At 44.1% G+C, this 24941-nt stretch overlaps 1 protein-coding gene across 2 annotated transcripts; it reads right to left on the bottom strand.

The window, feature by feature from the left end:
- On the bottom strand, positions 1 to 23973 carry TADA2A (transcriptional adaptor 2A). 2 transcript variants are annotated; one of them, XM_031053704.2, is made up of 16 exons: positions 23915 to 23973; positions 22673 to 22912; positions 21909 to 22024; positions 20844 to 20903; positions 20154 to 20245; positions 18468 to 18625; positions 17029 to 17117; positions 16189 to 16261; positions 10703 to 10766; positions 8768 to 8811; positions 8099 to 8209; positions 6631 to 6702; positions 5903 to 6035; positions 5207 to 5250; positions 3127 to 3200; positions 1 to 1481 (listed from the first exon to the last, which is right to left on the bottom strand). In XM_031053704.2, exons 2-16 carry the CDS (start codon positions 22695 to 22697, stop codon positions 1296 to 1298), a joined length of 1341 nt encoding a protein of 446 aa, XP_030909564.1. In that variant the 5' UTR covers positions 22698 to 22912; positions 23915 to 23973; the 3' UTR covers positions 1 to 1295. The 2 variants fall into 2 exon arrangements, with proteins under 2 accessions (XP_030909564.1, XP_005154430.1); XM_005154373.3 differs by having other exon boundaries at positions 1296 to 1481; positions 21909 to 22015.
- Between the last annotated feature and the right edge of the window lie 968 nt (positions 23974 to 24941).

The raw sequence follows: 24941 nt of genomic DNA, 5'->3' as shown, positions 1-24941 counted from the left end.
TAAGGTTGTTTCAAGTCATTTTGATTTTATTACAAACCAGAATACTTCACATTCAATGGCACCTCGGGTACACGGGGTAATTGCTCTTGGAGAAAGAAACCTTAAGTAGGCATCACTACAGTTGTAGCTCAGGCTTTTCCATGAGATCCCAAACTTGCGAGCACCAACACCCCACCTGCTTTGGCTGTTAGGTTACTTATGGGATGTTACTGCAGCATTAATGGAATGGAAGCTCTTTGATAAAGACTTTACTGTCTAGCTGCATCTGAAAAGCACAGTCTTCATCATCCAGCTGTGTTTCCAAACACAAATGGTCTGTACTGAAGTCGCGATCATCTGATGTGACGGGGTGGGGAGTGCGTGTGTAGTAACTTGTAGCTCATCATTGCTTTGTTGATTAACTGGGTAATGAGAGTAAGGCCCTGGAAGGGCTGCAGTGTGCCCTGGGTGGTTTGTTGTGCTCCTTGCTTACTCTCTTTAGTGAGATGCACTGAGCATCTTCATCCTTATGTTCCAAAAGGCTGCTCTAGTTGTAACATCCAGCTTTTCCAGCAAGCAGGAGTAACAAAGACTTAAACCAAGGGATTAGATGGAATTTGACAATTGCAAATCAGGGAGTGAGCAGATGAAGCTTATTGGTTTGTACAGCGCTCTCCTGCTGTGCTCTGTGCTAATATCACATAAAAGCAACAACTGTTGAGGAGCTGCCCTGCAATGTCCTTTCCCATCCTTTGTCACAATTAAGTTAAAAAGACCGGACCACTCCAGGCTCTATTTTTACACCCTCAGGCAAGTGTCATCTCCTTTGAAAGCTGCTACTGCTTTAGGAGGGAGGACAAGAAGGGAGGGGATGGCATCTCTGTACCCCTGTACTCACACAAAGTCAAAGTGTGACTCATTATGTGCTGCTCTTCTGTCCTTATTCTGGGTCACTGCCAGCATAAAAGTACCACGCTTCTCTTTTCAGTTACAAGAGGTGTTAGAAATGAATGCCCATTCACATTCAAGATAGGCTCATATGGCATATGATTCTTCCCAGCCCTATGTGGCAGTGGAATTCTGACAACAGCAGTGTTAAACAGTGGAGTCAAAAGGAAACCAGACAAAGAGATGTCAGTTTTCATACAATTTAACACAGCTCCCTTCTTGTTTTTACCAAAAGAAAGAACCCCAAAAGATTTTAAACAAAGGGAAATGTCCTTCATTCAACACTGTTAAAACCTTTCAGCACTGTCAGAGTGACTTCAAAGCTGCTCCGCGTCTGTCTGCTCCAGCCCAAGCGCCCGTGTCTGTCCTCAGGCTTTGGTGATGTACCCTTCCCTGATCAGGAAGTCATAGATTTTCCTGGTCTTGTTCACATCGATCTTAATGAGCGCTCTGGCCTGCGCCAGTCTCAGGCCTCCTTGTTTGTTACACTCGTTCACTAAAGCAGCTTTGTATTCTAAATAGGCTCCAGGGACCAACCTCACCATCTGACAGAGCTGGAAGACAAAAGGTGGAGTTAATAAACACAAACACTTGTCGCACTCCTTCACTCTGTGATCCCTGTTGGGGGAGTAACAATGGGAATACTCTTCTGAAGGCATCTTCAATGTGTGTTTTTGCAGGGACACACACGGTAATGGCATTGCATTGCGAGCTGTTTCCATCCACAGGTAGGGAGGGGAGGAGCCTGGTGGCTGCTGCATTCAAAAACATTCCTGACTGAAGAATAAGCTAGGAGGATGAAAGTGAGCTCCCGGCTCGCAGGAGCGGAACTGTGAGTGTGTCCTGTGTGGGTGGTGTTCTTTGCAAACCAAGGGAAGCACACATGCCAAAGAGACTTGCAACCAGCAATTCGGCATGCTGGAGCAGAGCCAGGGAGGGCATCTGGTTATTAATCCCCTGCAGCCTAAGACTGTAATACCTTTCTACAAAAGCAGCGATGCACACAGCCCCCTCTGGAAGGCTGGGATGGAAACTGTGCAGGGAGGGCATGACGTGGTTGCAAGTCTGGTAAAGGGAATTGCTTTCAAAAGCCTGCTGTTGGGCTGCAGTGTTCCCATTTAGCTCCCAAATACCAGCTGCCTTCTAGCTGGTGCACTGTATTACTCCCGATGGAAATAGTGGCTGCCTCCTCCTTTTAATAAGGAAATGCTTAATGATTGTTCCTCATTGATAGGAAACTGCAGAATTCAGAGGAACTCAGACCTTCTGTCTCAGCTCACAAGGAAATCAGATTCCCTCTATAATGTCCTAGTCACAATTATTTATATGCTGAATGGAGCCAGAAGTGCCATGTTCCATGGTGAATCTGTGATCTGATTTTTAATGCTGCTATCTCCAGTGAAGGGAAACAGCTTCCACACAGAGGGGAGAAATCTGAAATACATCTGTGTTTCACATACACTGAAATCTGCTCGTGGTTAAGGGCAGGTTATGACTTCTATTGAAAGAAAGAAATAATCTTTCATTTCAACAGTTTTCTGGTGTTGCCTTTCACTGAATTAAAGAATGGGGCTATAGGTGACTGTGCCAAGGGTATGGGACTGCAAACTAGAACACCAGGCTGAGCCAACAACACATGGCTTAAAGAAAACCAGATTCTATCCTTTGCCACATGTGCATACAAAAACCTTGGTATGTGCCTTTAAACCAGAAATAGGGTGGTGTTCTTTCTATGGTTTTCCCCTGTTAAGCCTGCATGGTTCACATGAGCATTGCTGGGAAAAAAACTACCATAACTGGTTGGGGTTTGGCTGGGAGATACCTTTAACATAGAAAGAGCTCTGCTATAGGTTCAGTGATGTGTCCAGTGAAGCCCTTGAATCCTCTGCCCATTTTAAAGACAATGTTCATTAAGTAAAAATAACCTTCCTGCTCAACCCAGTCTCACAACAGACGGAGAGAAGAGATCACACTGTCGATGTTGTAATAGCACCTCGGTGCTCTCTGCCTTTCTTTGCTAAGCAAGCTGATTTGCTGCAGTAGCTGAAATTCAGAAGCCAGCTGGAAAACCTGAATGAAGGCATAGTCAGGGCATGTAAGTGGGGTGATATTCAGAGCACAGGGGACAGCTGGTGTGAGCACCCCTGCACTGTGAGGGTGGTGTTTTGGATAGGTGTATCTTTCCAGTCCTTTCCTCACCTCCTTCTCCTTCTCATTAAGTTTCTCTGTCCCTGGGAGACCCGTGAGGTTCAGCGGTGGAGCGCTCCGTCTGCCTGCAGAGACAACGTGGAAGCCAGTGAGTAACTCTGAGCAGTTTGGTGGTGACTGTTTCTTACCCGTGTTAGCACAGGGGCAATTCAATCTGGGATGTTAACCCAGTGTGATCCAAGTGGTTATTCAGGGCTTAACCAAAACTGCACTGATTTGATGAAAGGCAGGAGTTTGGAAGTGACAAAGTGCTGTGAACACATGAGACTCTCACACTGTTAACTCTGCTTCACCGGCTTTTAGGAGGAACTCAAAGACAAATTAGCACCAACCCTCCTTAAGCTGGGCTGAACCTCCTGACTAACGCACTCTTCCAACCAAGTCAGGGAGGTGGGTGCTGCATGGAGGGTGTGCACAGGATGCAGGGCTGACTCCCGCAGGTGTCAAAGGGTGTGCTCTGCAAGGGTGCTGGGATTATGTATTGCTGGGATTAGCAGCCAGTTTCTCTGGCATTTGACAACTCCACGAGGCAGTGTTCTTTAGATGCCTCCAAGTATGATGCAGATGTTGCAAAGCCAATGCAGTTTGTGCATTTCTTTTTCTCTTATGATACAAACAGTACTCATAGTTCTCTCTTTCACTGTTGGTCATAAACTTTGCTTTCCATGAGCTGCCTACTTGTAGGTTGGTTGGTTGGTTTGGGTTGCTAATAGTATTTCCCAGTGCTGCTCCCTCTTTCTATAGCCCAGAACAAGAACACTATGATGAGCCATGCCACAATCTGATTTCTACTATTTTATAAAGCTAGGAAATGCACACAAACTACATCAAAGAAAACATTACAGCTGTAAAGCCAAAGTCTCTCTATAAGTAAGGTTAAACAACGTTAATTTGCTCTCTTGTATATTCAGTATGATGCAGCCTTTAATTACAGAGACACGTGGCAGTTTTCCTGCAGTAGCCTTGCCTTATTCACTATGCAGGATGTTTGCTCAATTAGCAACTATATGGTGTTTTGTTTGGGTTTTGTTCAACATGTGATGCTGGCTGTAAACACTGCCTGCTATCTGAGCTCCACAGGCACAACAACCCATGTTCTCTTGGGCTTTTCACCTTCATGGGCCACTGCATTCTTGACAAGAAGTGAATTTCATTCTTCACACCAGCCCTTCAGCTGGGGGATGCTGTCCCTCTTTCATGGGCTTTGCATGCCCTGAGATACACAATGTTGTTTTCTCTCCAAAGAACCAGATCTTAGCAATCAGCAGCTATGCTTAAAACACGGTGCAAACTGCAGTGACTAATTGCTTGGTATTCTGACCCAAATTTCCAAGGCTTCTGGCAGGAATGGGGAAAAAACATACAGACTCAGTGTCCCCCTCTGAGTTCACTAGCATCCACATAAAAACTAGTTGTAGAGACAGAGCCAGAAGCCAGTTTTCCCTGGCAACATTTAACAGCCTTATAGTGAAACTTTATCCTGGTCTCATTCATTGCATGGTACCCTGTGAGCTCAACAAACAGGATGGAATTTCGTAGAAGTCTTGTTCATAAGGGCTTTGAGCTCTGAATCTGCTCTTTCTGGGCACTGAAAGAAGTGGGGATTCTCTTGATGGAAAAAACCCCCATAACTTGTGATTACAGAATTAAAGAATATAAAAGCATATTCATGGAAAAGGAAAACTGAGGTTACCATCTCATTCTGTCACTCCCACATCTGCCTTCTGTCAGGCTCCTATTGCTATGGTATGTGCTACACAACTCCATTAAAACCCTGGATTACCTTTATCTTCTAAAGACAAAACTTTGTTCCCACGTGCAGATTCTTTCCTGCCTTGTTAACATAGCTCTATGGTGGTTTTCCACCTGTAGCCAGAAAGATCTAGAAGCTCAGCAAAAAATCCTAGAGGCTCTGTGAGTGGAATGAGCTGTGGATTAAGGCAGACTTAAGCAGAGCTTAACCGTGAGGCTTGAGGACTGATGCTTCAGCACTCAAGCACAAGAGCCACTCTCAGAACAGTATTGCTGGTGCATGGCTGGCTTTTTATCATCATCATCAAGAAGCAGTTACCTGAATTTGAAGGAACTGGGACCGTGGGGGTCAGGCCAGAATCACTGAAAAGAAAGGAAATATTTAATTGCCTTCATGTTTTTCTTCTTTAAGAATAACTGTATGTATTGGCTGTTTTCCCCTCCCCCCCCCAGTTTCTAATAATGATACAATTCACTTTGCATAACCCAGGCCCTGATCTGAAGTCAAAAGGATTCCTACATATTCAGCACCCCCCCAGAGGGAGAGGATGACAAAAAGTCAGTGAGTGGGGAAATGACAAATGATCCTCTCAGACCATGTGTGTTTAGGATGTACTTCCTTTGCCATGCAGCTTACTCCTTAAATCAAAGTGCTCGTGCAGGGTGACTACACATTAATAATGCCACTACATCTAAAATCATCTGAACCATCTCAAGTGTCATCTCTGCACTCATTACTGTCCATAAAGCCCTCACTTCCCTCTATGACTTTATTAACAGTGGTTCAGGTCCTGAAATATAGAATACAGAAAACTGAAACTCTTGAGCCATTACTAGTCACCTCCCTGTCTGCACTTCAACAAGCACTATTGCTGCTGCCCAGTTTCTTGCCCTACTGAGTTAATTGGAACTGGAATAACTGGGAATGAATCTGTTGTTATCACACAGAGCAATGTGTTGTCTGCACCTGACTGGAGCAGAGGGGTGTAAATGCACAGCCTTACTGTAACCATACATATCAGCTTGGCGACTGAGCCACTGCTGGCAGGCACTGCTGTCCTGGATGTACTGCAGGACCTCAGAGAGCATCGTGCGCTTCAGGCGCTCCTCATCTCTTGTCTTCTTCAGGTGGTCGTATGTCCTGGCACCTATGGCAAACAGAAACCACGTCTCACCAGCTGCCTTAGTCAGGATTTGCAGGCTGTTGTTCTACAGTAGGAAGTAAATGAGAAATTGTTCTCTAGGTCTGGACCAGACTCTGCTATTCTCCCTCATGACAACTGCTTGGCATTAGAAGGTATCAGATTCCACCCTGCACCCATCCCCCTGTTAATTTCAGGCCAAAAACCAAACAAAAAAGCTTCCACGATCCAATGCCAGGATAAAACAGGCTATTTCGTTTATGTAGAGGTCTTAGGCCTCTCTCCAGACATCACGCCTGTTGACAGGCAATGAAAGTGTCCAGAGATAAAGCACTGGGGAGCACTGTGCCGTGACAATATATATATATGTATTCTTTCTGACTCTTTGCAAAGTGAGACAGCACATTCTCCAAGCTGATGGCTCAGGCTAGCTTTATAAAAGCACAGCTGGACGGAAGCATTGTTGCTAGAGCCCTGTTCAGTTAAAGAGGCAGGCACTTCACAAAGAAGTCTCTTTATTCAACACATCCTAAATGTTGTAAGATCATCGTTCCATACCTCAATGAATGGGAATAGGCTGAATAATGCATCAGGTACTTACTGCAGAAGTTGGTGATTCCTGCTGCTCTGTATTCCTGCAGTCGCTTTATTTCCCTTCGCAGCTCAAATTCCACTGGTTTGCCCCAAGAGCAAGCAAAAGGGAAAGCCAAAAAACAAATGTGGGTCAGTGGGAGTGGCAGTGAGTTGTGGTGCACCAGGAGCGTTGCTGTTAATCCTCTTTGTCTGCACAGGTCAGCTATGCAGTACACAGAACCACAGCCCAGGTTAATCTTCCTGTACAAGTCTGTATCAGATCTCATATTCACTGTGTTTTAACCCTCCTTGATCACAGATTTAACTTGTTTCTAGCATCTGTGTCCTTAGACAAGTTTATCTTCATGCTTTGACAGTTCCTTTGTCACACCCTGGACAAGGCAAGTAACAATAACATAGGTTTTCTGGAAGGCAATTCAATAGGTCTGAAAAACTCCTCCATCCAGGCTCCTTATAACATCTAATATGGTCTTTGAATTATGATTTTCATAACAGGACCTTCCAATTTTTTTCCTTGCAGACAACTCTTTTCCTGCAGTGAGTAAGATGAAATACCCATGTTCTTTTGCTCAGAGGTATTTACTACTCTAGCTTTTATCAGCTGGCTTCCAGGCATGGCTCAGTTTTACAGGGAGCGAGTTTGCTTCTCTCAAATTCGTCTATTCATACAGCTCAGGAGAACTGCATAATGCCTGAACTTGAGTCTCAGGTTAAGTTGAGGACTTCGCTGTCACTACAATAACAAAACTAGGTTCCAGGGCTTGCACTCACATGTGGGACTCCTAATTCTGCAGGATCATGCTTTTGGTATTTCACTCAGGGTGTCCTGAAAACACAGTCACAACTGTTTAAATGCTTTGTGCCTCCTAATGAGCCACAGTTTTCCCAGTTTAAGTCACAGAATTAAGCAGGATATAATGACTCCTACTGGAATGCGGCTAAATGCATGCTATGATTAGGCATAAAGACTTGAGATGATTCAGTGATGGAACAATGCCTCTCCCTTTAAGGTAAGGGACATAATGACCACAGTACTATATAATTATGTAGATATGTAATAGCTTAACATGGATCTTTCAAAGAATCCACCATTTGCTGCCAGCTCCCAATCTCTCAATACAGACATACATACACTTTAGGGATTTTGTTCTTCCAGTGGTACGGAGTCCCAGTAAATGAACAGTGCTCTTTTGATATGAAAATGTTACTTCTAATGCACGTTAGAAGTTAGAATGTTCAGTCCACTGAGAAATCCAACAAGGAACTCAGAGTTTAGTGGAAAAAACCACTTGCTGCTCATTTAATGCATGAAACCACAAATGTATTTGTTTTTCTGAGGTAGGTAGATGGGGAGGAGGAGAAAAACAACCTCCTGCCCTCCAGGAGTAGTATATATTTAGGAAAGACTGTAGATGATGCAACTCCTCATTATGCTGATGGAAGAAGATATATGCTAAAATCCTCCAGATACTTACATGCATGGCTTTCAATGAACTTATCATGCTCCACTGGGCCGAGAATCCGGGCAAATCGTCGCATGGTTTCATAGAGGTCTTGAACTTCCTTTGGATATCGCCTTTCCAGAACTAGGGAAAAGAAAAGAGTGACACTCCTTATCTCTCCTGCTGTGAGAATAACTGCAGTAGAACCTGAATGAGTACCAGCCCCTGTGATCTGCCCAAAGGTCCACATTTGGTACGCTTCCTAGAGCCAGATTCCGTGCACTTCCTAGATCCACATTTGGTACACTTCTTGGCCATTTTGCTGCCACAACTACAGATTGCTGGGTACACAGCAACACAATTATACAGCCCTTAGAATTCTGAAAGCATAAAGGCTGATGTTTAAATGTTGTTTGATGTAGTGCGATGCACTTAAAAGGTCTAGATTTCACCTTCATCCCTCTCCATACTCAGTGGGAGCACTGAAGAGCAATTCCAAGGCAGTAACAAAAACTGAGCTGGGAACAGTTAGAGCCATCTGGTTGGAAATGGTCAGAGCAGGAAATCTGCTGGAATTCAGACCATCTGAATAGGGTCCAGCATGAATAAACCACACAGATGCACTGGAAACTGGGAACATGCAAAGCTGTGCTTCCCAAGTAGAGGCCCCTTTAAAGTTAATCAGTTACAACTGATACTCACTCTGAAATTTCCTGAGGTTGATGAGGCCGTGATCTCTTATAATCCTATAATTAGGAGCAAAGTGGTATTAATAAAAGGCATTAACTTGTGTATTACCTCATAACTGCAAAGGCTTCAGAGAAAACCTTGGTTCAGAGGGGTCTAAAACCAAACAGATGAAATCTCCATAACCCCTGAGCTGGCCAGCTGAGAAACATGATGCAGTGATGCAGTGTGGCTTTAATCAGGGTCAGTTTTGGAGGGTGATGTGCATTAGTCCAGCCCTGACAGCACCAAGCACAAAGGGAGCTACAATTGCTTTAAAGGTTTGAAATTGCTTCTTTAGGCACAGATTTTGCATCTGTGGTGCCTTACAACTTGTCCTTCCAAAACTGAGGTAATGTCTCCTGAACCATGATTTCCAGCCTCAGGGAGGGACAAATGTCCTTCTGCTAGAGCAAGGGTGAGAGATGGACTGTACAATTCTGTGATAGGTTAGATGTTAAAAAGAGGGAAATGATTTGGGTAACTCATAAGCTGGAAATGCCCCTGTCAGCATCAGGGAAATGAGCAGAGCAAAAAGGCAGGTAAGAGATTCACAAGTGCATGACAAATACACCTGTCACAGGTTGCAGCAATGTCATGAGGTTATTGCTATGTGGTGATTTGATAAACACCCCACTTTTGCAAATGGTGAGAGATGCTCTGGACCTGGGTTCATCGAGGTCAGCCTGGAATTTGCTCTACAAAATCATTCCATTTTCTTTAGTATGTATAAGAGAATACTGCTGTCCTCTGTACAGGGACCTTTCTGAGAGTGACATCAGCATTTCAGTGCCATTCTCCAGGTTTTTGTCCCATCCTGCTGTAGAAACTTAGGAAAACCGACACCAGTTTATGTAACTGAGCCTCATGGCACTTTCTTTTAGTGTGATGTGATTTATCAAAATGGAAATTATACCACAAATGTTTTTTTTTTATCTATGACTTCTAAAGAACAAGGTGAATACGTATCAACTCCTACCTGTCATTCAGCAGAACTCTGCTGTATTATAAGGAGAAGGCATGGAGGAGTCTTACTCCAAATTACTGCTTCTTCCAGCAGGGAGTAATACAGCAAGATGTAATTTAAAATATTGAACAAAGTCTTCCAAAGTTAAAATAGGAGTTAATGAACAGATTGAGTCATTCTCAAAAGCTGTCAAATGAACTGACTAAACTATTCAACCTCACGTCAGCAGTACGGTTATCTTCATTCCGCAGAGGGGAGAACTAACTTAGGGGCCCCTAAGAATTAAAACTAATGATTCAAACATTTCTGTGGAGAAAGTAGGGGTTTAGCAATTACTTACAGGCTGGCAACTTTTTTCCTCCCCTGAAGCAGAGAATGAATTGTGGGCAGTCCATCAGCATTATGCAGGGAACAGAAAGAACAGAGATTTGCCTCTTTTTTGCCCTGGATTTGTGGCTGGTTTCTTGGGTGCTGTTTCAGTCTCATTCTGCAAAATGCCTATGTGACTTACAAGGTGTGTTAGCAGCTTAGTTATTTATGTGGATTTGGGGTAGTAATATGAGGAGAACTGTGTACATGACTTTTATGCACTAGAAAGGACTGGAAAATAGGCTTTTCCCAATTAATGAGTTGGTTTGAGAGTTTAAAGAAGTTATGGTGTGTAGGAATCTCTTGTGTACAGCTAAGTATCAGGGTCTGTTAATCTGTCTTTTCTGGGCTGGTAGCACTGCTAAAACCATGTGCCTGATCTTCATCTGTGCCTGAAGGAGAACCACACATCCAAGATGTAGCCTGTTATGCAAATCTCATAGAGGACAGTCTCCAGGCATGGAAATTGGCCGGAATGATGCTACAGCAAATAATGATGTTTAGCATTAGGACAACACGGGGGACAAAAATGTGGTAATGAAGCAAAGGAACACAGTGATTGCTTGAAAACTCACTTTTTTCTTCTCTGTCTTTCCTTTAACCTGGAATGGTAGATATCTACAACTGCAATCTTCAGAGCTGCAAAGTAATAATAATAATAATGAATACTAAATAATATTACAGAATGCATAAGTAATCTTTGCATTACGCTGATTTCCAAGCTTTTATGTTCATGATAGGCTGAAATGGTCACTCTGCTTTGCTATTTCAAATATCCCACAGTGATTTTAGAGGAGCATAAACTCACTAGAGGATAACCTTCTGCAGAAGCTTTCTCTTGCATACTCTTTCCAAATACATCACTGCCTGCACCTATGAGCCTGGGTAGATCCTGAGAACTCTTCTTTCTTGGACTGTTTCACTATTGAGACTTATTTGTTCAGTCATACATGCAATTGTTAGGTATTCCTTCTCCGGAAGAGCAGACTTGTCAGGTTTAAGGAGCTGAGGTATCATCCTTGGACAAAGGCTTCTTTGCAGAGAGCTAGAACTCCAAAACAATGGAAAGACAGAGTTCTGTGAAGATCTTTGCTGCAGTTCTTAAAAACATCTACAAGCTTTTAGCTTGTTAACTTCTAAACTTCTCTGTCTGCCAGAGGAACAAAGGGGATAGTACATGACAATGTGAAGTAGCACAGGAAAAAGCCATGCTCATTAGAAATCAGATCCTCTCCAAACTCTGTCTGCTCTCTGGCTGATCCACTCAGAGATCCTTCAGCTTCCTTCTCCTGTAACCACTGGGTTAATGAACTTGTTTTGGTAAAGTCTTGAAAGGAAAGATAAGGAGACCCCTATCCCCTTCCCTTTCCTCATTCTGTTAAATAACACAAACTTCTAGGTCATGAATAAGTGTGGAGTTGGCTGCTGTATTGGTTGGCTTTTTTAACTTGAATATGCTCTCGGAAGGAAGAGGTTTAAGACTTGACAGTGGGTTTACAGGCTGTAGAGACAAGAGCATGTCCCCTTTGAGCCCAGTGTGTTGCAGAAACAGGGGTGACCCCAGTGACAGAACCCAGATTCTGCTCCTCTCTAGTTAAAAGAGCAAAACTGATACTGGTGTTTTATTGATTGCACTCTCCAATAAGTAATTAAGAAAGCAGTGTGGTTATATGTCTGTATATTATGATATATTACATGTTCTATATTTCTATGTAAACCTCAGGAAGCTCCTTGCCAATTCATCTGTCGAGTCCTCTGGGTAATAGACTTTCTTATAAACAGGGACAGCTAAAGCCCAAAGGCTGTGTGTGTTTTAGCTCAGGAAACAACAGTTCTGACTTACACTTGCTGATCCTTTACATGCAAAAAAACCCCTTCAGTTTATACCAACCTGATGTGCTGTTAATCTAGGAGGAAAAGATCATGCATGAGGACAGGAGGGGGGTACAAAATTCATAGCTCTTTTTGCAAATCTCTTCTAAAACCAATGCTCAAGACTCATAGAATGCTTTGGCTTGGAAGGGACCTGAAAAGCTTTTCAGTAAGAGGTATTTAAGGTTCCTAATTTAAGAACAAGCACAGGTAGCAAATTCTTCTTCTTGCTTAAGTGTGGGGACAAGGAAACGGGACAGGCAGCAAGTTAAGCATGAATGAAATCTCTTCCTAAGTGCTGGAATCAGTGCCAGTTTATGGGAAATATTTTTCCATCTTTAAACCCTCTGCAAGCTCAGCTCACACTTGATTTCCTGGGGTTTGTGTGGGCAGGACTTAGAAGTACAGGCAGAAACTGCACTGAGAACCTCTATAAATGTCACAAGTAATTATGCACCTACAACCATTGCCTTTTGATGCTTGCACCTGAGCGCACAAGGGGAGGGGAAGGAACATTCCTGATAGCAAATGAAGGGGAGAAATGGAGCTTCTGCTCACAGAAAAATTAGTATTTGCTGCCACATGTGCTTTTTGGAGGGGCTTTTGTTTTTAATAGACATATTCACCCAGGAACAGCCAATTACGGAATCTGGAATGCATGAATAACTCAGGCTACTATACTGTTCCATGCTGCATTGAAATGAGAAAAGAGATGCTGTATGAATGAAAATGATTTGCCTGTGCTTTTCCCCATGGATTACGCTAGGGAGGCAGTTGTTTGTACTGGTAGCTTAAGATAATCCAAGCTGACACCATGTTCAAAGTGTCCATTTTGGGAAGGGATAAGGTTCTTTGAGCTGGTCGGAGTAGCTCGGAAGGATGCGGCGATAGGCAGGAATTCAAGGCTCCTTTCTTCATTCCAAAGAATCCAAATATTTTGGTTTGTGTCCAAATCAGTTCCTTGGCTTTTTATTCCTCTTCAGCCTCATTTGCTTGGCACAAACTTTTCTGAGCACTAATGAGCAAGACCTTTGTTCACACTCACAAACCTGTTTGGGATGCAAGGCCCAAATAATGGGAAGAATGCAAACCAATCAAAGCTAACAGGCTGTGTGTCCAGTGTGGGCAATGGCTACCATCCAAATTCACCCTCCCTAGAGGAAAGCAGGACCCTGCCTTCAGAGCTTCTCAGGAGAATATGAATAAAGAAAGAATAATTTCATGTAGGATTTAGAAGGACATTGACTGCCTTGTATCTTGTACAATGAAATGTCCCTGCTCTCCAGCCACAGTTGCAATCTCTTTCCACTAATTTCTTGTGGTTTCAGCACTTACTTTCCAGTGTTAGAAGTAAAAATCATTTACATGAGAAGGAGAGGGCAGAAAAAGCCAGGAAAAAAGACAAATTACTGATGTTATAATTCATTCTGAGGCAAACTTGTAATTCATGAAATATTCAAGCGCCCCGGGCTGACTGAGATTTGTAACTGGTTGTTTCTTTTGATCCATCCATTATATTTGTGTTCAACTGCAATATATGCTTGCATGCACTTATTGCAAGAACTGAAGTTGACAGTTCAAGAAGTGAACTGAAATCTGAGGTTTCAGACTGTTTATACCATCTCACTAATACCGAGAAGTGAGTGAACAGCGTCTGTGACCTCCTGTGTGGTGGGAGGAGCTGGTGTGTCAGAAATACAGGTTTCTGTGGTCCTCCTAACAGGCTGCCTGGAGGCTTTCCACCTGGTGTTAAATTGCACTTTTCTTTCTCGTGGGAATACTGAGAACTTGTTCAGAGTGACACAGGAAAATGTGACAGGGGAAATGCAAGGGTATCAGGAGATAGAGGCCACACAGCTCAGATCCAGAGCTTTTCATGGAATCATTGTTACACCGTTTCAAGAAAGGCAGAGCAATGTGGAGGGGGAAAGGGAAGAAGGGGGAATTCCATTCCAGTGCAAGCAGCAAATACTCCCGTGTGTTGTGTGCGACTGAGACATTGCAGCCCTAATCTGTGACTTGGGAAACGGAAGAAACGGAGACCATAGAAATTATCCTGCAGTCAGAGCCAAATACTGAGCCCTTTTCTGCAGTAAAAAATCCCAAACTAGGCAGCAAAGTATTCTCAAGCAATGAAGCAAAGTCAGCACCTGAGATGTTTGAAACTGTGGGACAGGGAGGATGCAGCTCCTTCCTTTTTCCTGTTAACTTGGAGAAGGGCAAGACCTAATCCCACAGGTTTCTAGAAGACAGCTCTGTCCCCAAGAGGCCTCTTATAGAAGAAAAACAGCTGGTTAGACCCTGGGCTTCATCTTTAGAGGCATTCTCTCACGTGGGCAGATCCAGGACAGCTGTGGGAAGGAAGATGCCAGAGTTCCTGAGCTAAGAGATCGAAAATGTAGCTGGTCACGCTCCATAACCTCTGCCGAAGAGTTTTCACAGGGCAAATGCCTGTCATCCCATACTAAATACTGGAAACAACTGAAGAATGGACTAGAGAACTCCAATGAAATTATGGGGCAAAAGCTCTGTCAGACAAAAGGAAGTCTTTTTTCACACAGCACATAATGAAATTGTAGAACTCCTAACTCGATTGCTGAACTGGCTGCTGCAGGATGCTCTGGGAGCAGTACAAATACACACAGTTCTGCCAGTAGTTAGGGAAGTACATGGAGGACAGGTACCTTGGTCAAAATGGCCTGAGCACAGCCTGTGGCTCAGGGAGCCTCCAAATGGGTCACTGCAGGAAATGTGGAAGATATGCCAGGAAATGGGTCTGTCTGTACTTGCCTTTTCGTGCATTCTTCTCCTGTGCAAATGCTCTTGGGTGCTAACAGGAGATTCTTTGGCTTTTTCAGTTTACCAGAACTCAGGAGAGGATATGGAAGCAAGAAAATACATCTTTTAATAGGAATAAGAAACAGCATAAAAATGGCTTGATGAATCTGACATGTCCACAAGCCATCCCTGTTTCAGTACATGTTAAAAGGGAAGAGAGTCTGCCATATGAGTCTCCTAACCTTTTTTAGCCAAGGGAGTTTGCATTCCTTAACGCACTGCTAAATTTCAAAGTGATTTTTTAAGTTTGGAAAGACTTTTTGTATGTAACAGGATTTGTCTGTCTCCAAGGGATGCTGAGGCTTTAGCTTAGAACTGCCTGACATAGATGGGGGAATTCTGGGGCATAAAGACAGTGCTTTCAAACACTGAATGCACTTATAACTGTGGGGAAAAGCATGATCTCCTTTTCTCTATGGATTAAAACATCATTTTAATCATTCCTGTTATTTGGTATTAAGGCAGCTACGTTCACAGAAACTCAGCAGCAGTAATGCAACAACCATCCCCTTCACAATAATAAGTTGTCACATTCAGCTAATGCTACTGTAGCTCAGTGTTCATGTTTAACACATGAAAACCAAAAAGCTTCAGGAGTAGAACAATTTCAATGTGTTGCACACAGTGTTAAACTACATACCTGCTTGCTGCCTGTATTAATACCTATTCTGATACCAGATCCCCTAAACTAACAGAGGTTAGCATAAGTGACAGATCTAAGAAACCAGATATAACAGTGGAAATAGGCTGTTAGCACCAGAGAAGGAAGTGATGCTCTTTCTGGATCAGAACAAAAGTTGTGCTTTACTATGATGCTCACAAACATTATGCAGATGGAAAGAATATCTTTCAGCCACGGAGAGGAAGTAATATCGAGGCATTGATGTTTCTGGTTTTAATAGGCCTTTAGGTCTATTTATTCAAGGTGATGTGCTGCTGTTTCCAGACAAACTGCTGTTTCAGATGATTTGCTTCTACTTAGCTAAGCTTTCCTCTGGAGTTTATACCGGATAAAACATCTTTTGTGTCTTTCCGAAAGAGGTGCCTACTACTGGTGGAAACTGGTTTCAGTCATGTTCTACTTTACAACTGGCTGTATTTCAGCAGTGAGTGAAGTGCATTATTCTCTATACAAGTACCATTTGTATGTCAGTTGATTAAAAGCTTTTAAAAGAGGTTTGAAAATGAGGACTGTAGAAAAGCCAGTGTTTAAATCCCAGCACACACAGAACCGAGAGCATTAATAGATGTATGTTCATTCTTTAGCGTGTGGAGAAAAAAGAGACCTGATGAAATTCTGGCTGGGCAACTCTGAAACATTGTTTTCAGACAATGTACATATGGGACTTACCATGCAAAATGTCTGAATCATCTTCTACAAAATCAATATCTCTCAAATCCCATTCAGCATAGTTGTCAAACTCCTGTTCAGAAGTGATAAATAGATTAACACTAACTAGCAGTAAAAAATGGTATCAAGTTCCAGTACACACAGAAGTACTGAAACCAGAGATATTTACAATGTTCCATCCTTGAACAACATACATCACAGGGGATATTTAACTAGGGAATGTATGATGTGCACCCCCATGGCTGGAACGGGAACAGGATGCTGTGATAGGATAATGAGAATTAATCAGGTAATCTCCATGAATCCCACACTGGGGTGGAAATTCTGCTCAGATGTAGAAAACCAACAAGCCCCTATATGGTTGAATTCATGGCTTCATGTACAAGAGCTTGTTTTGCAACAGGAATTGGGGCTCTGGGCCCACAGCTAAAACCACTGAAAACAATGCAGGTCTTTCAAGGGATCTTTGGATCAGCCTCATACGTGCTTCTCTAAGGCAAATGAAACAGAAGCATGCTGAAGCTGACCCTTTTTGCTGAGCATCTAATTCACCACATCTAGTCCACTTACATAAGAGCCATTCATTGCTGGACATCTGGTGGCAGCAGCACGCTTGACGTAGAGCCCCTGTGCACAAGGGCAGGGACTCCTTGATGCCTGCCAACAGCTCTGCAGGGCTGCAGCACCACCTCTGCAACTAAATCCTTAATAAGCACTGTCCTGTCCTCTGATTCATTTTATATGCAGAGTAAAGACCTATGGGCAGGAGCAAACAAGTGTGCTTTGCTGATCTTGCATTCAGTAGTAAATTTAAAGTAATGGGAGAAGAGGGAGTCTTACCTCAACAAAGTCTGCTCTCGCTGGCATGTACCCAGCCATATCCCTGGAGAGCAAGGAATCAAACGTAGGCCGTGGGGGATCATCAGCAGCTGAAAACATAAGGGGTTGTAGTTGTTGTGTAGGGCTTTTTTCATGCTTTAAATAGGTGTTTCTTTTGCAGGAAAAGTGGGAATAATTAGTTGAAGAAAAACACCCTGATTGGGCTTTTATTCAGCATTACATGGAGAGCAAGACTGAGTTTATCCAGGGAAAAAGCAGTCATCTGAGATCTTCATAGGACTCTCGAAAGTCAAACACAGAAATCGGAGGTAATGAATAGGTTATAAAATGTAAACTCTACATTTCAGAGCTCAGCATCGCCCCAGCAAACCTCTGCAGATCACTTGGTCTCAGCATGCAGGTTCTTTCAGTTAATAGCAAGAGGGGTGCTAAATCTGCCATCTTCTGGGTGCTATTTAGAGAGAGCTGCAATTAAAGCCACATGACCCTGATCTTTTACAGTGCTTCCCAACTGAGGAGCTCAGTGTTTTACAGACAATAAGGGAGTGAGGCTCACAATACGCTTGTGAAGGAGCTAAACATTACAAGTCCCAGGCTACAGATTAAGTAAGTTGAGGCACAGAGAATGTGGCTTGGCCCAGGTCACATAAAATAACAACAGCCAGGGCCAGAACCAAAATTGTCCAGTGCTGCTTTAGCTGAAGCCACTTCAGCATGAAATTTAAACCTCCAGATACCCAGCCATTCTGGGGAGCTTTACAATGGAACAGGTGCTAGATGGGGGGCAATTCTAAAGATGATACATATAAGGAAAACTGGAAATCTGTTAAACTGATGAAATGTAGCAGATGCTTTTGAAAAGGCAGTTTTAAAGAGAGCGATGTGAGAGGGATAGTTTAAAGGGAGTGATTTTAGGACAAATCACATCTCTACTGAGTGGATGATCAGGTGAAAGGTTTTAAAGGCAGAAATGCCTTCTCAGTTAACATTGCTACACAGGGTCTAGACAAAAATAACCACTCCAGGGTGAGAACTCACACTGGTATTTATGATGAAGGAAATGCTGTTTTATCATGTTCCATGTGAATTAGCTTTGGGGTAGCTTGTCCTTAATGAATATGCACATCCAGGCTTTTGCTGTGGTCATTTCTGTGAGTGACCATTGCACTGGCTGTGTGGGAACTTCTGGATTTGAGAACCTGTTGTTTGTATCAGACCATGCTGTTCCCTCCCTTTCCCCCCTGAACTGTCAGTTGTGTCTATTTGGTACACCAGGGATTTACTAGCCTGAAGAAAACCCTACTACTCGTATTATTTGAGTTAGTGAAAGCAAACTGAATGTGTGATGCATGCCTTTGTGTCCACAGCTTGCTCATTCCAGTTTTGGAAGAGCAGAGATCTTAGGGGGAAGCTCCCTGCATGTGCTAGGAGATACTCACGGTGGAAAGGAATGGCTGTTTCGTTGTGCTGCGCCTCCTCGGCCTGCTTCAGGTTCAGCAACGTAGATGCAAACAAGGGGTTGTTGATAAAGTGTTTCATATAATGTTTCTCACACTCCTCCTTGGACTTGGTACACATCTGGTTGGCTACGTCCTGCCTGAAGTGAGGAGAGGGGGAGGCTTAATATGGAGAACACAGAAATGTTGAGGGGTTTTTACCTTTCTCTAGTGGGAAAAGGTTATTATGGACAAGAAAGTGATGGTGTTGTGGGCAGCAAACTGCTCTGGGGTACTGTCTGAATTCACGTTTCGCATACTAACACTGAGCCAATACTTACATGTTTTCTAAGAGTGCCAGGGAGCCCTTTTCTAGTGGTCACAAGCAATGCAATTCACATTTCTGGTGGTCACGAGCAATGCAATTCACATTTCTGGTGGTCACGAGCAATGCAATTCACATTTCTGGTGGTCATGAGCAATGCAATTCACTGTCTTTACAGGTGAAACTCCCTGGCTGACAGCATGTACCAAATCTTGTGTAAGTGTGAAACCTGAGTATTGTGATTTGAGAGGTTTTCATACTTTTTATTCATTTATACATTCTACCAGCTGCAGGTAATGGTAAATTCAAAGTCTGGAATTGCAGTTTGCCTCTCTTGTTTCTCTTGCGATTTTAACTGGAGGGCAGTGGTTTCCCCTTTCATGCAGCAGTGTTAAACAGGCTTCTTCCAACAGCAAAATGGTTTCACAAAACCCAGTCTAGAAATCTTTGGCAAACTTTCTTGGAAAAGTGGTTGGCCAGAAACATGAAATATTTTGTCTGGGTAAGCTGAGGACTTTCAATACAATAATCCAGCAGCAACAATCACTTCAATTTCTGTTCAACTAAAAACTGGATACACAGGATTCCAGGAAGAAAAGTCAGTTTTTCCTTTATTTGGTAAAGCCTGAAAAAAGCCAAATGTTTAAGGGAGAAGCTAAGGTTACTTGTATTGCTAAGTAGGGCAAAGTGTACTAGACAGCATACTTGCAGCACATAACTGCAACCAGTTTTCAGTCTTAATCATGACAGCATTGTACACACAAGAACTCACAGTTCTGTTCCAGTGGAGTCTGGAGTTCTGTACTTTTAATACAGCTATTTTTCCATGCCTATTGCTCTCCTTTATTTACAAGTGCATAAAATTCCTGTTGGACAACAGATGTGAACATAACATAAAATATATTTAATGTTTCCAATGCTCTACCCTAAATATGACACGGAAACAGGAAACCTCCAAAAATAATACCCAGCTGGTCAGCTGTAAGCAAACTGAAACCACCCTAGGGAAGAAGTTCTGTAGTTGGTTTTCATGTAGAAGTAAACTGAGGCACAGAAAAACCTTGTGCAATAGCTGAATTCCTTCAAAACACAGAGACTTTAAAGTGAACGGAGGGAACTTTGTCACTGGAGATGCCCTGCATCTCACAAGAAGCCTTTACCAATTTCCCTGTATATCTGACAGCAGATTTGAAACCAGAATCTGCTGCCCTGGTCTGCCATTTCAGCTGCTGAATCAGTGTCTTACCCACAGAAAATCACTGAACATTCAGTGTGCACTGATGGATTCAGTAGCAAGATCCAATGAAATGAAAGGAAAAACTACTCATTGTTCACTGAAGTTGGCTGAGCCACTAAATTCTCACCAGTTTCCAAATCCACAGTCCATCACAGCTTCTAGGAGTGCCATTTCCTCTTGAGCTGTCCAATTAGGATCCAAGACAGGGAAATCTGAAGTCTAGAGAAGAAAAAAACACATAAGACTGCTGTGCTCCTCTATTCTAATCCATCACATGAAGAGCAAGGAAGTTCTAAACTACAGGGCAACAGAGTATATAATACTGACAGTTTTCAACTTTTACTGTGTCTAACAAAACCTGATCAAGTAACTGTTGAATTATTTAGTCACTGGGCCATCAACTACAGCAAAAAGTAGTCTGTCGCTGTAGATCTTCTGCTGCACTGTTACATGTTGTGTCGACCAGCTGCAATGGAACAGTGTCATGCTATGAAACACAGTAAAAATTACTGTTAAAATTGATTTGGGACAAGAAAAAATAGGAATAGAGAAGCAGAAGTTGATTCACATGCTTGAAGAAGTCTAGTGAGGTGCACTGTGCTATCCAGGAGCAATCAGTTGTAGCTTTAAATGTCTCCACTATTCCATTATGTTCCAGATGGACAGTTTGCTTTGCTTATAAGGATGATTCTAAACCTCTGAATGAAAGAACTGCATCACTTCACTTAACTTTTCAATGTATATTAGTAAGCAAGGGTCCAACTCCTGGGAAATGATGAAAGCTCAAGAGTAGGAGTTATCAAAAAAGACTATTTACCATTATCTCGTAAGTGTGATCACTTTGGTGTTTCTTGTATTCAAATCCTCGGGTGAAACACTGCAGAACAAAAGATGAGCATGATGTTAGTCCCTTACTTCTGCCCTGAAAACATTTTATCTGTCTCTTTCTTCCTTTTATTCCCTAACCACTGGGTACCCAAGCCTGCCCACCTGAGAGGCTGAAAAAGGTATTAATCTTTTTCTGATCCCATTTTAGAAAAAACATAAAAAGTAGGAATTTTGTGTTAAAATTGTGTTCAATCTTTGTATCTTGCTTGTCTTTTGCACCAAGACAGAACCCCTGTGAATCAACATGCTTATGGCAAAGTCAGGCGGGTGAAATAAGCTCGGTGGTATTTGTGAAGTGGCTCGTTCCAAGAGGAGAGTATTGAAAACAGTTTTCCTTTAATCTTGGTTCCCTGTTTGAAAGCACCAGCATGCAGTTACAGTTGTGGGGTTTTAAGTAGAGGTAAATGAATACAAGTACCCCCAATGTACAAAATATGGGTTTGTGTGTTTTGTACATATCTGGGCTCCTCTTTCAGTTTTAGAGGTTATTGCCATTTTTAAATAATAGAAGATAGAGCTTAATTATTTCATAACAAAACCTACCAGCACTTTCTGTGCTTATCAGATCACACATACAACTTCTAAAGAACTGTATCGGCTCACAACAATTATTGTTAATATGGCACCTTTTTCCCAGACATCCATTTGGGAGGGGAAAGAAATGTGTGGGGACAGGGAATGGGTGTTTCTTGATGGCTTTTCTTTTCCATGCCATAAAAAAGGACAGAAACGATACCTCCCTAGACATGCAGCAGCATGCTCTGTTACAGAGTCGGGCTGACTGCATGCCCTTACAAAGATCTCCTTCAGCTGCTCATGGCTTGTTTCTTCTCCAGCATTTTCTTTGTCATTTCCCTGTCCCTGAGCAAATAAGTGTGTTGATCCACGTTTACAGAGAGCAGTTATTAATGTGTTTATGGAACAGCTTGCACCAGACAGGCCTTTGATGACTTTCTCAATGAAATCAATGCTTATGCTTTAGGTTTACACTTACTTGCAAGCAGAGGAGGAAGGGAGGAGGCCCACACTCAGCACACTTCACATAGGGCTCCGTGAGGTACGATGAGCAACCTCGGCATGGAGGCTTATCGAAAGGGTCATCTGCGAACCCAGAAAGAAACCTTATGCAACACAAACACTGCACTGGTTTTGCAGTCACCTAAATTCACTTGTGCCTGGTCATCCTAAGGGAAATCACATAACCTCTTTGAGTGGACACAGAGGGAAATCTCTGTATCAGACCCCTGGTACAACTCATCGAGCTGTGCTAGCTGGTTGACTTGATCTAGTACATCACAAAGAGCAGACCCAAGACCTTATGTGCAGAGGATACTGCATCTCCCATCCACATCCCTCAAGTACCTCTAAGAGCACACTGCTGTGGCTGCAAAGGCATCACAGGATTGTTCTGTAAGTTGTCCAAACCTCAGGCTCTGCTCAAATTGCTGAACCAGGAATGAAGCATTGCTCTGCAAGTTCTTAATTTTGTTCATGGCAAAATAGTTAAAAGACTGTCAAGTTATAAGGCACATTTTTCCCAAGAAAATGGATTTGAACCAGCCCAACTATAAAAAGTAGATGCAAAAAAAGACCTGAATTCTCACTGCATCATTCATGTACTCGTGCTCTTGAGAATAGGATCAAAGAAGTGACCCTGTGGACCAGACACCACTACTTTTCTGTCTCCTTCCCCCAGACAGCTGCTAATGCCTTTAAGCAACGGCAAACACTTTCCAAATGTCATCTTATGGTACTTACTACCAAAGGAGGCCAGGCGCTCCATTCCTCTGCCTCGGTAGTGTTCTTACTCCTGTGAGTAAAACCCGTCCTGCCTAAAAGCTTGCAACATAAGCCTTGCTCCAGCCAGGATGTGCAGGAAGGGTATTCTCTCCTGCAGACGTCCTCTCACACAGCCCTCACAGATGAGATCCTCCCAGGGTGTCCTGAAGCAAAGGGGCTGTCAGAAGAGGGACCATCTGATGTGGCTGAGAGTGTTTTCTGTGTATAAGAGGAAATCAAATCCAAGGTAAGAAGAGATGTGGTGTGGATATAAACCAATCCCAACCCGAGGCTTTTGGTGGGAATGCACTGAGCAGGAAGCTATGAACAGCTGTTGTGCAAGGAGGGGGTCTGCACCTCTAAGAAGCACCAAGAACAGGTTAGAGGTGGCATAGACACAGCATAGCAGAACTCAAGCATGTTCATGTTGACTACATTTTCAGGGTTATTCCAGTGTTTTAGCTTCTGTGAACAGGCCTGACTGAAGAGCACTTGTAGAGTGATGTTCTACACTGCCACACAGCCCGAGGGAGCAGAGCTGTGTTACACATCTCACTTTGACAAGGTAATTCTGCTTCTCATTTGTTGAGATTCGTGTTTCTCTTTCTAGACCATTCCTCTCCACACACCACGTGGCGAGGCATGCTCCTGCGTGCAGGGACCACGGAAGCTCTACTGCCCCTCCACACAGATGGCAGCTGCTTCAACCCCAGATACACATCCCTGCTTGGATCCTCAGGGAATAGAGAACAACTTCCTGGCTGATTTTCACCCCATGCCTGTAAGTGACACCGCACAACACCTTCGGGCTCCCCTCTGTGAACTGCCACCTCCTTTAGCCCTATCTACAATGCTGCCTGAACCTGTACAACAGGCCATTCCTGCGGCAGCCCCGTGCACTCCCCGTATCCCAGTCTCCAATCCCAATATCCCAGTCCCTGTCCAGCTTGGCGGACCCTTCTCCCCATCACCACCAGGCGGCGCCCTCCGCCCCGCCCCATCCTAAGCCCCGCCCCCGTCCCAGGCCCCGCCCACACGCGCAGCCGCTGGGGCTGCCATAGGAAGCTGTCGCTCCCCCGTTCCCTTCTCCGTTCCCCGCCCCGCCGGCTGCCCTGACACCGCCCATCCCGCTTCCCTCCCGGCCCGGGGCGGCTCCTCCCCGTTCCGGTGCGGTCCCGACTGCCCCTCACTGCCCGGGGCACTTCACCGGCCGCCTCTCACCTCACGCCTCGGTGGCCGGACTGAGCGCGCCCGTGCGCATGCGCCGGGGCGGACGTGCGTGCGCGCGCGTGTACGAGCGTGCGTGCGTGCGCGCGCCGCCGGCACCTTCCCGCTCCGCCCCTCCCGCCTGAGGGGAGCTGAGGCGGGTGGGGGGGGCTGAGGCTGAGGGGAGCGGTGCGGGAGGAAGAGGAGGAAGAGGAGGCCGGGGCTCCCCCCGCTGTGCTGCAGGTATACCTGGGAAGAGCTTAACTCCTTCCTGTAGCAGTTAATGAACCCGCGTTCGGTGGTTCCTGCCCATCGGGTGTTTGCGGGTTCATTCACCCTTCAAGTTTCTGAGGTAGTGAAAGGCAAATCCTGGCTGGTTGGCAGTTGGGAAGGGCTTGTAGGGATAGGGCAAAGGGGAATGGGTTAAACTGAATGAGTTTTGGATTACTATTTAGATTATCTAGCTCTTAGAATCATAGAATAGTTAGGGTTGGAAAGGATCTTAAGATCATCCCGTTCCAATACCCCTGCCATAGGCAGGGACACCTCACACTAAGCCAGGTCACTCAAGGCTTCATCCAGCCTGGCCTTGGACACTGCCAGGGATGGAGCATTCACAACCTCCCTGGGCAACCCATTCCAGTGCCTCACCACCCTTACAGTAAAGAATTTCTTCCTTACATCCAATCTAAACTTCCGCTGTTTAAGTTTTAACCCATTACCCCTTGTCCTGTCACTACAGTCCCTAATGAAGAGTCCACCACCAGCATCCCTGTAGGCCCCCTTCAGATACTGGAAGCTGCTCTGAGGTCTCCATGCAGCCTTCTCCAGGCTGAACAGCCCCAACTTCCTCAGCCTGTCTCCATACAGGAGGTGCTCCAGTCCCCTGATCATCCTCGTGGCCTCCTCTGGGCTTTTCCAACAGTTCCATGTCCTTTTTATATTGAGGGCACCAGAACTGCACACAGTGCTCCAGGTGAGGTCTCATGAGAGCAGAGTAGAGGGGCAGGATCACCCCCTTTGACCTGCTGGTCACGCTTCT

The sequence above is a fragment of the Melopsittacus undulatus genome, chromosome 13, assembly GCF_012275295.1.
Source record: "Melopsittacus undulatus isolate bMelUnd1 chromosome 13, bMelUnd1.mat.Z, whole genome shotgun sequence".
NCBI lineage: Eukaryota > Metazoa > Chordata > Aves > Psittaciformes > Psittaculidae > Melopsittacus > Melopsittacus undulatus.
Note: the sequence above shows the minus strand (reverse complement) of the source record. Positions and strands in the feature narration are given on the sequence as shown.

Bases quoted from the DNA above. Each gene is read 5' to 3' on its own strand.
- TADA2A (XM_031053704.2), bottom strand. From the start codon at position 22,697: ATGGAGCGCCTGGCCTCCTTTGGTA. The intron at 22,025-22,672 runs GTAAGTACCATA...GGTTTCTTTCTG, and splicing joins GCGCCTGGCCTCCTTTGGTA to GGTTCGCAGATGACCCTTTC. The intron at 6,036-6,630 runs GTAAGTACCTGA...TGTTTGCCATAG, and splicing joins AGGAATCACCAACTTCTGCA to GTGCCAGGACATACGACCAC.